Source organism: Oncorhynchus kisutch, unplaced genomic scaffold, assembly GCF_002021735.2.
Source record: "Oncorhynchus kisutch isolate 150728-3 unplaced genomic scaffold, Okis_V2 scaffold1923, whole genome shotgun sequence".
NCBI lineage: Eukaryota > Metazoa > Chordata > Actinopteri > Salmoniformes > Salmonidae > Oncorhynchus > Oncorhynchus kisutch.
In genome coordinates, this window is record NW_022263868.1 from 10,108 (window position 1) to 24,429 (window position 14,322).

General features: G+C 42.5%; 1 protein-coding gene across 1 annotated transcript; it reads left to right on the plus strand.

Moving 5' to 3' along the window:
- Positions 1–306: 306 nt before the first annotated feature.
- Positions 307–14,116, plus strand: LOC116368455 (extracellular serine/threonine protein kinase FAM20C). Its single transcript, XM_031819181.1, has 10 exons — positions 307–857; positions 1,280–1,455; positions 2,414–2,492; positions 5,025–5,117; positions 5,865–5,980; positions 6,318–6,498; positions 7,097–7,206; positions 8,344–8,425; positions 8,580–8,639; positions 13,133–14,116. Exons 1-10 carry the CDS (start codon positions 307–309, stop codon positions 13,419–13,421), a joined length of 1,737 nt encoding a protein of 578 aa, XP_031675041.1. The 3' UTR covers positions 13,422–14,116.
- Positions 14,117–14,322: the final 206 nt, after the last annotated feature.

The following is a 14,322-nucleotide window of genomic DNA, read 5'->3' on the forward strand; positions in this document are numbered from 1 at the left end:
GCTCTGACTTTCGAAAGGTCCAGTCTCTATGGGCTTCTTTCTATCTCTTTCTCTATGCTGTTTCTGAGACTCTTTCCTTCCCTCGTTCCTCTAACTTTCTCTCTCATTCTCCCACATTCATCCCCTCAACCTCTCCTACTCATCCTCCTCCTCTTCTTTCTCTCTCTCCAATCCTCCCTCGTCCTTTCACCTCTATTTATCCAGTCTCTCTCCTCTTCCACCTACTCTCTCTCTCTTCCTTTTTTCTCCTCCTTTACATATTTTTATCTCTCAGTCTTTCTCCAACTGTTTCTCTCCCTCAGAGCGATGAGGTGGTGTACGCGCCGTCGCTCTCGGACTGTCTGTCTATCGCTGGTCGTTGCCTCCCTCTCTCTCCATCTCCTCCTCATCATACTATCTCGCTCCGTCTACCAGAACCACTGTGACGCCCCCTCCCCTCGTCAGACACACCTCCACACCCTCCGAGCCCTGGTGGATACCAACTACACCTCCAGGATGTTGGACAACCACGCCAGCTATGCCAAGACACCCCCGGACACCAGAAAAGTGAACTCTTCCCATATGGACAGCAATGGCCCTCAAAAAATGTCCGAAAAGGACGCTGTCACAACCAAAATGGCCGTCAAGGTAGGTCATGGACATAAGGAGGAAGGGCCTGTAGACACACACACCATGACGGTAAGGGTAGGAAAGTTTGGCTCGATGGGGATTAAGCCTATGGGATCGGGGATGTCGAAATTAGAGGCTCTTTTTAGCCACCCGCTCTACAACATGCCAACCCCGCCCATCCATGAAGATGATTGGCTGCTGAAGGTGAAGCCCAAAGGGAAGGCGCGCGAGACGAGCACACAGATGTGGTGAGTTGAGGGAAGTAGCGTGATTGTTCTGAAAAAACAGACGCATGCTGCATGATCCTTTAGTTCATTACGGCAAATATCCCTCCTATTTCTCCTGGCGTCTCCTCCACTTCCTCCTCTGAACTACTTCTCTCTTGTCCTCTCCTCCTGTCGTCTCCTCCTCTGAACTACTTCTCTCTTGTCCTCTCCTCTGGTCGTCTCCTCCTCTGAACTACTTCTCTCTTGTCCTCTCCTCCTGCCGTCTCCTCCTCTGAACTACTTCTCTCTTGTCCTCTCCTCCTGTCGTCTCCTCCTCTGAACTACTTCTCTCTTGTCCTCTCCTCCTGTCGTCTCCTCCTCTGAACTACTTCTCTCTTGTCCTCTCCTCTTGTGTCTCCAACCCTCTTCTCCTCTCCCTCTCTTTCCCCCTCCACCCTCCCCAGGGTGAGTTACAGTGACATCGGCGATGACTCAGCCCATTGGAACAGGAGCAGTGACAGCCACCCCCCCTGGCTGAGGTTCCATCTTGGTATCTCCCGTTGGCAGCTCTACCCCCACCTGGACCCCAACATGGCACCTCTTGCTCAGCAGCTCAGCACACACCGTATCGTCAGCGCAGGTGTGCGTGTGGTGTGTGTGTGTGTGGCGGAATAGGGGGAAGTTCCCCTTTGACACTGATCTTGGATCAGTATAGCAATTTCCCCACTAAGGGGGTTAAGGTTAGAATTGGGGGAGGGCAAGCTGATCCTAGATGTCTGTCAAAGGGAAACTTCACCCTGGAGTGTGTGTGGGTGGGTGGTGTGTTTGGGTGGTGTGTGTGTTGGGGAGGGGTCTTGGGAGCCTGATTGTTGGGGGTGGGAGATATGGGGGCATTATGTCCTGTACATACAGAGAATGAAGTAGCACCCTAGAACACTATGTAGTTTACTACACCAGTGCCCTACTGTTAAAATCGCTGCGTGAGTTCCAATAATATCTCCTGTAGTGTACACTCGTATACTATTACACCAAAAGCATTGGATTGGTGGAGGCATGGGCTAGTGGGAGTTTCCAACATATTTCTTAAACCAGTCATGTCCTTTCAAATTAGTGAAGGGAAGTGAACAGGTGCACACTTTGGGAGGAAGGGCAGATTGGGAGAATTGCAATTGCATTTCCTTAATCCCTCCCCTCTTCTCATCCGATGGGTTTTGAGAAGGAGGTGAAGAGAGAGGACGTGAGGCAATGCAGTTGAGATTCTCCCATAGCTGGGAGGTAGTCTCTGTTGTGACGTTTAGAGTCAGGTATGAGGAGACCACTAGTGGATTAATGTAGAACTGCAGGATGAAAACATACAAACTGGATGACCTTATTTAGTTTCAAACAGGGGAACCCTGTGTGTGTGTGTGTGTGTGTGTGTGTGTGTGTGTGTGTGTGTGTGTGTGTGTGTGTGTGTGTGTGTGTGTGTGTGTGTGTGTGTGTGTGTGTGTGTGTGTGTGTGTGTGTGTGTGTGTGTGTGTGATAGAGAGAGCTCAGTGTGTTCTCAGTATGTGAAATTCAAGTGTTGCTATGGTAACCCGTCTCTCTCTCTCTCTCAGTGCAGAAGTCTGGAGGGACACAGCTCAAGCTGGTGATGTCATTTCCTAACTACGGACAGGCCATCCTCAAACCAATGAAGTGAGAGACTTACACACACATGTACACGTACACACGTACAGTACCAACAGTTTGGACCCACCTACTCACTCAAGGGTTTTCACTTAATTTTTACTATTTTCTACATTGTAAAATAATAGTGAAGACATCAAAACTATGAAATAACACAAGTGGAATCTGGTAGTAACCAAAAAAGTGTTGAACAATATATTTTATATTTGAGATTCTTCAAAGTAGCCACTCTTTGCCTTGGTGACAGCTTTGCACACTCTTGGCTTTCTCTAAACCAGCTTAATGTGGTAGTCACCTGGAATGTATTTCAATTAACAGGTGTGCCTTGTTAATAATAATTTGTGGAATTTCTTTCCTTCTTAATGCGTGAGCCAATCAGTTGTGTTGTGACAAGGTAGGGGTGATATACAGAAGATAGCCCTATTTGGTAAAAGACCAAGTCCATATTACGGCAAGAACAGCTCAAATAAGCAAAGAGAACGACAGTCCATCATTACTTTAAGAAATTAAGGTCAGTCAATCTGTAAAATTTCAAGAACTCCGAAGGTTTCTTCAAGTGCAGTCGCAAGAACCATCAAGCACAGAGTTCAAGTAACAGACACATCTCAACATCAACTGTTCAGAGGAGACTGTGTGAATCAGGCCTTGATGGTCGAATTGCTGCAAAGAAACCACTACTAAAGGACACTAATAATAAGAAGCGACTTCCTTGGCCTGAGAATCACGCGCAATGGACATTAGACCGGTGGAAATCTGTCCTTTGGTCTGATGAGTACAAATTTGAGATTTTTGGTTCCAACCGGCGTGTCTTTGTGAGACGCAGAGTAGATGAACAGATGATCTCTGCATGTGTGGTTCCCACCATGAAGCATGGAGGAGGAGGTGTGATGGTGTGGGTGTGCTTTGCTGGTGACACTGTCAGGGATTTATTTAGAATTCAAGGCACACTTAACCAGCATGGCTACCATAGCATTCTGCAGCGATACGCCATCCCATCTGGTTTGTTCTTAGTGGGACTATAATTTGTTTTTCAAAAGGACAATGACCCAAAACACACCTCCAGTCCACACCTAAAGCCTCTTGAAGCTAGGGGGCACAATTTTTATTTTTGGAAAAATAACGTTCCCAAAGTAAACGGCCTATTTCTCAGGTCCAGATGCTAGAATATGCATATAATTGACAGCTTAGGATAGAAAACACTCTAAAGTTTCCAAAACTTTGTTTGTGAGTATAACAGAACTGATATTGCAGGCGAAAGCCTGAGAATAATCCAATCAGGAAGTGACTCTTATTTTGAAACCATTGTGTTCCTATGCATCCCTCTTGACCATAGAAAGGGATATCAACCAGATTCCTTTTTCTATGGCTTCCCTAAGGTGTCTACAGCCTTCAGACATAGTTTCAGGCCTTTATTTTGAAGAATGAGCGTGAACGACCACATTGCGTAAGTGGGCAGGTGGGGGCTCTCAGAGTGATTCTTGCGCAAAAGAGAGAGGCAGCCATTGTTCCTCCCGGTCCTAGTGAAAAGCCAACTGTCCCGGTTGATATATTATCAAATAGATATTTGAAAAACACCTTGAGGATTGATTATAAAAAACGTTTGCCATGTTTCTGTCGACATTATGGATATAATTTTGAATATTTGTCTGCGTTGTCATGACCGCTATTTCCGGTGGATTCCTGGGCATAACGCACCAAACTAACAGAGGTATTTGGATATAAAAAATATCTTTATGGAACAAAAGGAACATTTGCTGTCTAACTGGGAGTCTCGTGAGTGAAAACATCCGAAGATCATCAAAGGAGATGGTTAATTTGATTGTTTTTCTGATTTTCGTGACCAAGCTTCCTCATGCTAAGTGTACATAATGCTATGCTAAACTTACACAAATGCTTGTATTGCTTTCGCTGTAAAGCATAATTTCAAAATCTGAGACGACAGGGTGATTAACAAAAGGCTAAGCTGTGTTTCGCTATATTTCACTTGTGATTTCATGATTATGAATATTTTCTAGTAATATTTTTTGACTGTTGCGCTATGCTATTCAGTGTTGCTGATGACAAATATACCGGATCCGGGATGGGTAGTTCTAAGAGGAAGATGTGTAAGGGCTATTTGACCAAGAAGGAGAGTGATGGAGTGCTGCATCAGATGACCTGGCCTCCACAATCACCCGACCTCAACCCAATTGTGATGGTTTGGGGTGTATAGTCTGTATAGTTGTGTTCCTGTGTTGACTGTGTATGGTCTGTATAGTTGTGTTCCTGTGTTGACTGTGTATGGTCTGTATAGTTGTGTTCCTGTGCTGACTGTGTATGGTCTGTATAGTTGTGTTCCTGTGTTGACTGTGTATGGTCTGTATAGTTGTGTTCCTGTGTTGACTGTGTATGGTCTGTATAGTTGTGTTCCTGTGTTGACTGTGTATGGTCTGTATAGTTGTGTTCCTGTGTTGACTGTGTATGGTCTGTATAGCTGTGTTCCTGTGTTGACTGTGTATGGTCTGTATAGTTGTGTTCCCGTGTTGACTGTGTCTCTGTCAGACAAGAGCGCGATGAGGAGACCAACTTCAACCTCTACTACTTCTCTGACTTTGAGAGACACAACGCAGAGATCGCTGCTTTTCACCTGGACAGGTAAACAACGAGTCTGTTTCTCACCTTGATAGCAACAGCCAGGGAGTATATAGCAACACTCAGGGAGTATATAGCAACAGCCAGGGAGTATATAGCAACAGTCAGGGAGTATATAGCAACAGTCAGGGAGTATATAGCAACAGTCAGGGAGTATATAGCAACAGTCAGGGAGTATATAGCAACAGTCAGGGAGTATATAGCAACAGTCAGGGAGTATATGGCCACAGTCAGGGAGTATATAGCAACAGTCAGGGAGTATATAGCAACAGTCAGGGAGTATATAGCAACAGTCAGGGAGTATATAGCCACAGTCAGGGAGTATATAGCAACAGTCAGGGAGTATATAGCAACAGTCAGGGAGTATATAGCAACAGTCAGGGAGTATATAGCAACAGTCAGGGAGTATATAGCAACAGTCAGGGAGTATATAGCAACAGTCAGGGAGTATATAGCAACAGTCAGGGAGTATATAGCAACAGTCAGGGAGTATATAGCAACAGTCAGGGAGTATATAGCAACAGTCAGGGAGTATATAACATACCACACCACTGACTGAAATGGTGGAGAATAGAGCAGACATTGAGAAGCATTAAATATGGACTCCTCTCTCTCTCTCTCCCTCTCTCTCTCTCTCTCTCCCATCTTTTTCTGCCTCTCTCTCCTCTCCCTCTCTCTACACCCCCCCACCTCTCCCATCTCTCTCCTCTGTCCCTCCTCTCCTATCCTCTCCACTCCCCTCGCTCTCAGGGTGTTGGGTTACAGGCGGATCCCCCCAGCCGTTGGGAGGCTGGTTGACGTGGTAACAGAGATCAAAGACATCACCACTGACCACAAACTGGCCCGGACCTTCTTCACCTCTCCTGGTCTGTTTATCATTATTTCACTCCTTCCTTCCTTCACTCTATCCCTCTATCACACTCACTCCATCTCCCTCTCTCTCACTCCTCTTTCTTTACCAACTCTCTCCTTATATTACATGTTTCACATCTCTGTTTTCTCTAGTGGGGAATATGAAAATAGATGCTGGATATTATTCAGCAGAAAGGCAATTTTTGCTGAATTAATTTCTTTCATTTTCAATCTTTCTCTCTGTCAGCTCTTGAATTGCTGCCTCTCCTGTCATCTACACTGATGATGAAGAGAAGAGTGCACTCAAACTCTCCTCTCCTCTCCCCCTCCATCCCCTTCTATCTCCCCTAGTGAATAATGTGTGTTTCTATGGCCAGTGTTCCTACTACTGCAGTACGGAGCACGCTGTGTGTGGCCGACCCCAGAACCTTGAGGCCTCCCTGGCCATGATGCTGCCGGACACCTCCTTGGCCACCAGACGTAGCTGGAGGTCTCCCTGGAAACGCTCCTACAGCCGCAGCAAACTGGCAGTGTGGGTATAGAGTCTATAGCTATATCTATAGATAGATAATAACTCTAACCCTAGCCTCAACTCCAACTCCAACCCTAGCCTCAACTCTAACCCTAGCCTCAACTTTAACTCTAACCCTCAACCCTAAATCTAATCCTAGCCTCGATCCTAACTCTAACCCTCAACCCTAACTCCAACCCTCAATCCTAATTCTAACCCTCAACCCTAATTCTAACCATCAACCCTAATTCTAACCCTCAACCCTAACTCTAACCCTCAACCCTAATTCTAACCCTCAACCCTAATTCTAACCCTCAACCCTAACTCTAACCGTCAACCCTAACTCTAACCGTCAACCCTAATTCTAACCCTCAACCCTAACTCTAACCCTATCCTCAACCCTAATTCTAACCCTCAACCCTAACTCTAACCCTCAACCCTAATTCTAACCCTCAACCCTAATTCTAACCCTCAACCCTAATTCTAACCCTCAACCCTAATTCTAACCCTCAACCCTAACTCTAACCCTCAACCCTAATTCTAACCCTCAACCCTAACTCTAACCCTCATCCCTAACTCTAACACTAGTCTCAACTCTAACCCTGTTGTCATGTTGCAGGTGGGAGAAAGACCCAGACTACTGTGACACAGTGAAGAAGACCCCACCATACAACAAGGGAACCAGACTGGTGGACCTGATAGACATGACTATACTAGACTTCCTCATGGGTCGGTCTGGGCTGGGGAGGGAGGGAGACTGGTGGACCTGATAGACATGACTATACTAGACTTCCTCATGGGTCGGTCTGGGCTGGGGAGGGAGGGAGACTGGTGGACCTGATAGACATGACTATACTAGACTTCCTCATGGGTAGGTCTGGGCTGGGGAGGGAGGGGGGAGACTGGTGGACCTGATAGACATGACTATACTAGACTTCCTCATGGGTCGGTCTGGGCTGGGGAGGGAAGGAGACTGGTGGACCTGATAGACATGACTATACTAGACTTCCTCATGGGTCGGTCTGGGCTGGGGAGGGAGGGAGACTGGTAGACCTGATAGACATGACTATACTAGACTTCCTCTTGGGTAGGTCTGGGCTGGTGAGGGAGACTGGTGGACTTGATAGACATGACTATACTAGACTTCCTCATGGGTCGGTCTGGGCTGGGGAGGGAGGGAGACTGGTGGACCTGATAGACATGACTATACTAGACTTCCTCATGGGTAGGTCTGGGCTGGGGAGGGAGACTGGTGGACCTGATAGACATTACTATACTAGACTTCCTCATGGGTCGGTCTGGGCTGGGGAGGGAAGGAGACTAGTGGACTTGATAGACATGACAATACTAGACTTCCTCATGGGTCGGTCTGGGTCAGGACATAATAATATATTAGAACTATAATAGTAATGAGACTGTAATAGTAATGAGACTATAATAGTAATGAGACTGTAATAGTAATGAGACTGTAATAGTAATGAGACTATAATAGTAATGAGACTGTAATAGTAATGAGACTGTAATAGTAATGAGACTATAATAGTAATGAGACTGTAATAGTAATGAGACTGTAATAGTAATGAGACTGTAATAGTAATGAGACTGTAATAGTAAGGAGACTGTAATAGTAAGGAGACTGTAATAGTAATGAGACTGTAATAGTAATGAGACTGTAATAGTAATGAGACTGTAATAGTAATGAGACTGTAATAGTAATGAGACTGTAATAGTAATGAGACTGTAATAGTAATACCTTTCTATTGTGATGTTCATGGAGACCAAAGTCTTTTCAATTAGCAGAAAGAGGAAAAAGCTGAAAATAAAACACAAACAAACACGCGTTCAACACAAACTATTTTGATCCAGGTAATATGGACCGACACCACTATGAGACGTTTGAGAAGTTTGGCAACAACACTTTCCTTCTGCACTTAGACAATGGGAGGGCGTGAGTATCCTGACAATGAAATTGATGATCTGTTTTTCTTAATGGTGTGTGCATGCATGTGTGTGTGTGTCTGACACTATGTCTGTGTGCTGACTACAGGTTTAACTAACGTCAGTTGATTGTAACATTGACACTGTGTGTGTGCTGATTACAGGTTTGGGCGTCACTCTACAGATGAACCCTCTATCCTGACACCTCTGGAGCAGTGCTGCAGGTATAACATGTGGTGCATAATTAAGCCCCAAGACTCGATGTCCGCACCCCCGCAGGAATCTAAGTAGCATAATAAAAACATCTCCATAAAAATACATCTGTTTCTGATAGAGATATCTGTTTCTGATAGAGATATCTGTTTCTGATAGAGATATCTGTTTCTGATAGAGATATCTGTTTCTGATAGAGATATCTGTTTCTGATAGAGATATCTGTTTCTGTTAGAGATATCTGTTTCTGATAGAGATATCTGTTTCTGATAGAGATATCTGTTTCTGATAGAGATATCTGTTTCTGATAGAGATATCTGTTTCTGATAGAGATATCTGTTTCTGATAGAGATATCTGTTTCTGATAGAGATATCTGTTTCTGATAGAGATATCTGTTTCTGATAGAGATATCTGTTTCTGATAGAGATATCTGTTTCTGTTAGAGATATCTGTTTCTGTTAGAGATATCTGTTTCTGATAGAGATATCTGTTTCTGATAGAGATATCTGTTTCTGATAGAGATATCTGTTTCTGATAGAGATATCTGTTTCTGTTAGAGATATCTGTTTCTGTTAGAGATATCTGTTTCTGTTAGAGATATCTGTTTCTGTTAGAGATATCTGTTTCTGTTAGAGATATCTGTTTCTGATAGAGATATCTGTTTCTGATAGAGATATCTGTTTCTGATAGAGATATCTGTTTCTGATAGAGATATCTGTTTCTGATAGAGATATCTGTTTCTGATAGAGATATCTGTTTCTGTTAGAGATATCTGTTTCTGATAGAGATATCTGTTTCTGATAGAGATATCTGTTTCTGATAGAGATATCTGTTTCTGATAGAGATATCTGTTTCTGATAGAGATATCTGTTTCTGTTAGAGATATCTGTTTCTGATAGAGATATCTGTTTCTGATAGAGATATCTGTTTCTGATAGAGATATCTGTTTCTGATAGAGACATCTGTTTCTGATAGAGATATCTGTTTCTGATAGAGATATCTGTTTCTGATAGAGATATCTGTTTCTGATAGAGACATCTGTTTCTGATAGAGATATCTGTTTCTGATAGAGATATCTGTTTCTGATAGAGACATCTGTTTCTGATAGAGATATCTGTTTCTGATAGAGATATCTGTTTCTGATAGAGATATCTGTTTCTGATAGAGATATCTGTTTCTGATAGAGATATCTGTTTCTGTTAGAGATATCTGTTTCTGATAGAGATATCTGTTTCTGATAGAGATGTCTGTTTCTGATAGAGATATCTGTTTCTGATAGAGATATCTGTTTCTGATAGAGACATCTGTTTCTGATAGAGATAGCTGTTTTTGATAGAGATATCTGTTTCTGATAGAGATATCTGTTTCTGATAGAGATATCTGTTTCTGATAGAGATATCTGTTTCTGATAGAGACATCTGTTTCTGATAGAGATATCTGTTTCTGATAGAGATATCTGTTTCTGATAGAGACATCTGTTTCTGATAGAGATATCTGTTTCTGATAGAGATATCTGTTTCTGATAGAGATATCTGTTTCTGATAGAGACATCTGTTTCTGATAGAGATATCTGTTTCTGATAGAGATATCTGTTTCTGATAGAGATATCTGTTTCTGATAGAGATATCTGTTTCTGTTAGAGATATCTGTTTCTGATAGAGATATCTGTTTCTGATAGAGATATCTGTTTCTGATAGAGATATCTGTTTCTGTTAGAGATATCTGTTTCTGATAGAGATATCTGTTTCTGATAGAGATATCTGTTTCTGATAGAGATATCTGTTTCTGCATGGGCTGCGTCTCAATCCACCGGTGTTGGTCTTCCTCATCTACAGTGGGAGGTGGCAGAGCCTTAACAGACCAGCAGACATCAAGAAATGTGTATTTCTATAAACATAGATAGCATCCAAACGGTTTGGCGTACGAAGTAATGTGACCACTCTATGGAAAGATAAGACTCAGGAACACGATGGTGTTCTAACAGAGTAATGTGACCACTCTATGGAAAGATAAGACTCAGGAACATGATGGTGTTCTAACAGAGTAATGTGACCACTCTATGGAAAGATAAGACACAGGAACATGATGGTGTTCTAACAGAGTAATGTGACCACTCTATGGAAAGATAAGACTCAGGAACATGATGGTGTTCTAACAGAGTAATGTGACCACTCTATGGAAAGATAAGACACAGGAACACGATGGTGTTCTAACAGAGTAATGTGACCCCTCTATGGAAAGATAAGACTCAGGAACATGATGGTGTTCTAACAGAGTAATGTGACCACTCTATGGAAAGATAAGACTCAGGAACATGATGGTGTTTTAACAGAGTAATGTGACCACTCTATGGAAAGATAAGACTCAGGAACATGATGGTGTTTTAACAGAGTAATGTGACCACTCTATGGAAAGATAAGATTCAGGAACATGATGGTGTTTTAACAGAGTAATGTGACCACTCTATGGAAAGATAAGACTCAGGAACACGATGGTGTTCTAACAGAGTAATGTGACCACTCTATGGAAAGATAAGACTCAGGAACATGATGGTGTTCTAACAGAGTAATGTGACCACTCTATGGAAAGATAAGACTCAGGAACACGATGGTGTTCTAACAGAGTAATGTGACCATTCTATGGAAAGATAAGACTCAGGAACACGATGGTGTTCTAACAGAGTAATGTGACCACTCTATGGAAAGATAAGACTCAGGAACACGATGGTGTTTTAACAGAGTAATGTGACCACTCTATGGAAAGATAAGACACAGGAACATGATGGTGTTCTAACAGAGTAATGTGACCACTCGATGGAAAGATAAGACTCAGGAACATGATGGTGTTCTAACAAAGTAATGTGACCACTCTATGGAAAGATAAGACACAGGAACACGATGGTGTTCTAACAGAGTAATGTGACCACTCTATGGAAAGATAAGACTCAGGAACATGATGGTGTTTTAACAGAGTAATGTGACCACTCTATGGAAAGATAAGACTCAGGAACATGATGGTGTTCTAGCAAAGTAATGTGACCACTCTATGGAAAGATAAGACTCAGGAACACGATGGTGTTCTAACAGAGTAATGTGACCACTCTATGGAAAGATAAGACTCAGGAACATGATGGTGTTCTAACAAAGTAATGTGACCACTCTATGGAAAGATAAGACTCAGGAACACGATGGTGTTCTAACAGAGTAATGTGACCACTCTATGGAAAGATAAGACTCAGGAACATGATGGTGTTCTAACAGAGTAATGTGACCACTCTATGGAAAGATAAGACACAGGAACATGATGGTGTTCTAACAGAGTAATGTGACCACTCTATGGAAAGATAAGACTCAGGAACATGATGGTGTTTTAACAGAGTAATGTGACCACTCTATGGAAAGATAAGACTCAGGAACACGATGGTGTTCTAGCAAAGTAATGTGACCACTCTATGGAAAGATAAGACTCAGGAACACGATGGTGTTCTAACAGAGTAATGTGACCACTCTATGGAAAGATAAGACTCAGGAACATGATGGTGTTTTAACAGAGTCATGTGACCACTCTATGGAAAGATAAGACTCAGGAACATGATGGTGTTTTAACAGAGTAATGTGACCACTCTATGGAAAGATAAGATTCAGGAACATGATGGTGTTTTAACAGAGTAATGTGACCACTCTATGGAAAGATAAGACTCAGGAACACGATGGTGTTCTAACAGAGTAATGTGACCACTCTATGGAAAGATAAGACTCAGGAACACGATGGTGTTTTAACAGAGTAATGTGACCACTCTATGGAAAGATAAGACTCAGGAACATGATGGTGTTCTAACAGAGTAATGTGACCACTCTATGGAAAGATAAGACTCAGGAACACGATGGTGTTTTTAACAGAGTAATGTGACCACTCTATGGAAAGATAAGACTCAGGAACATGATGGTGTTCTAACAGAGTAATGTGACCACTCTATGGAAAGATAAGACTCAGGAACACGATGGTGTTTTAACAGAGTAATGTGACCACTCTATGGAAAGATAAGACTCAGGAACACGATGGTGTTCTAACAGAGTAATGTGACCACTCTATGGAAAGATAAGACTCAGGAACATGATGGTGTTCTAACAGAGTAATGTGACCACTCTATGGAAAGATAAGACTCAGGAACACGATGGTGTTCTAACCAAAGGGGTTAAACATGTGTAAAGAACAATAGAATAATTGCGTATCTTTCTCATAACTCTCAGATAAAGGAGACACTTGGAAACAAACTTCCTTCTGCTGCATTGTTTTCCGTGTGAATCTGTTATTCAATGTGTTTCTGTAGGATAGTATTTTTTTATATATATACCAAGACGTCCTAAAATTCTAAATAAAATAACTAAATGACCATCTTAAAACAATTCAGTATGTTAGTAGAACCCCCATCACTACCCCAGCATTATCATATATTCCTCTTCTGTCTCATAGCTCTCACTCCATCACTCTCTCTCTCTCTAGGATCCGTCGCTCCACCCTCCTACATCTGCGTCTCCTCTCCCTGCCCCAGTACCGTCTCAGTGATGTCATGAGGGACTCCCTTTCCCATGATCCTTTATTCTCCGTGGCCCCCCTCCTCTCGGAGCTGCACCTCTCCGCCCTGGACCGTCGCCTAGTGACCGTGCTCCAAACCGTGAGCCGTTGCCAGGAGCGACAACGTAGTCGCCATGGAGAAGGCGATGATGATGTCATCTATGATGATGTCACTGATTATAAGACTTTGGTTAAACACGTGACACCTGCAGGGTAGTGTGGCCACGCCCCCTCGACAACAGCATTTCAACCGTCTGAAGAAATTATGTCATGGCGCATCACCATGGTGATGATGATTTGTGTGTGACATCATTGCATCAGCAAGTCACAAGAGTGACATAATTACATTTAGAGTTCCTGGCATCATTCATTTGGCTCCTAACTGTTAGAGAGGAGAGCTGTGTCTGCAGTGTCACAGTAGTTAGGTAATAGGATGCCTTTCCAGACACAGACTATGTGTAGGTTTAGTGTGGTGTATGGATGGGATGTTTAAATCACTGTGTACATTTATTATTCGGCCTCATTAAATGTTGTTCTATTTAATACATGGAGCGTACTTAGTGAAATCAAGCTCAGTTTTAGCAAATACTTTTATTTAAGAGGATAGTTCAACCCTAAATCAAAGTCATTCTAATTGAGTAGTGATATTGCATTTTACAAAAGCGTTTTACAAAGAACAAAAAAAAAAAGATATTAAATAGCAACATGTGATTGAAGGGCCCGATTCAGACTTGAGATGAGTAGACTCAACATTGTGACTTAAGTCCATGTGAAGTCAAATTATCTCCAGCATGAATAGGGCCTGAAGTGAATAACAGTGTGGTTGTACAGTCTTGTACATAAATTGTTAACAGTAATGAAGCTACAGTAATGATTTCCCAATTTGTTGTGTCGTCACCCACGGCGACCCAAAAGACTATGGGCAACATTTTCCTCTCGCTAAACCTCACGCAAAGAGTTAAAGAAATACTGCTTAATGACAAGTTTGGTATTGTCTTGTTCCCTTTCAGATATACAAAGCAAAGCTCAGTCTCAAGCCATAGACATGTAGAAATAGGCCAAGATGCTATATTATACTATATGAAACTCTATATTAGACCCTATATTATACTATATTA

Excerpts from the sequence above, each read along its gene's own strand:
- LOC116368455 (XM_031819181.1), top strand. The coding sequence starts at position 307 with ATGAGGTGGTGTACGCGCCGTCGCTCTCGGACTGTCTGTCTATCGCTG. Across the intron at positions 2,493-5,024 it reads GCCATCCTCAAACCAATGAA|ACAAGAGCGCGATGAGGAGA; the intron begins GTGAGAGACTTA and ends TGTCTCTGTCAG. Across the intron at positions 7,207-8,343 it reads TATACTAGACTTCCTCATGG|GTAATATGGACCGACACCAC; the intron begins GTCGGTCTGGGC and ends ATTTTGATCCAG.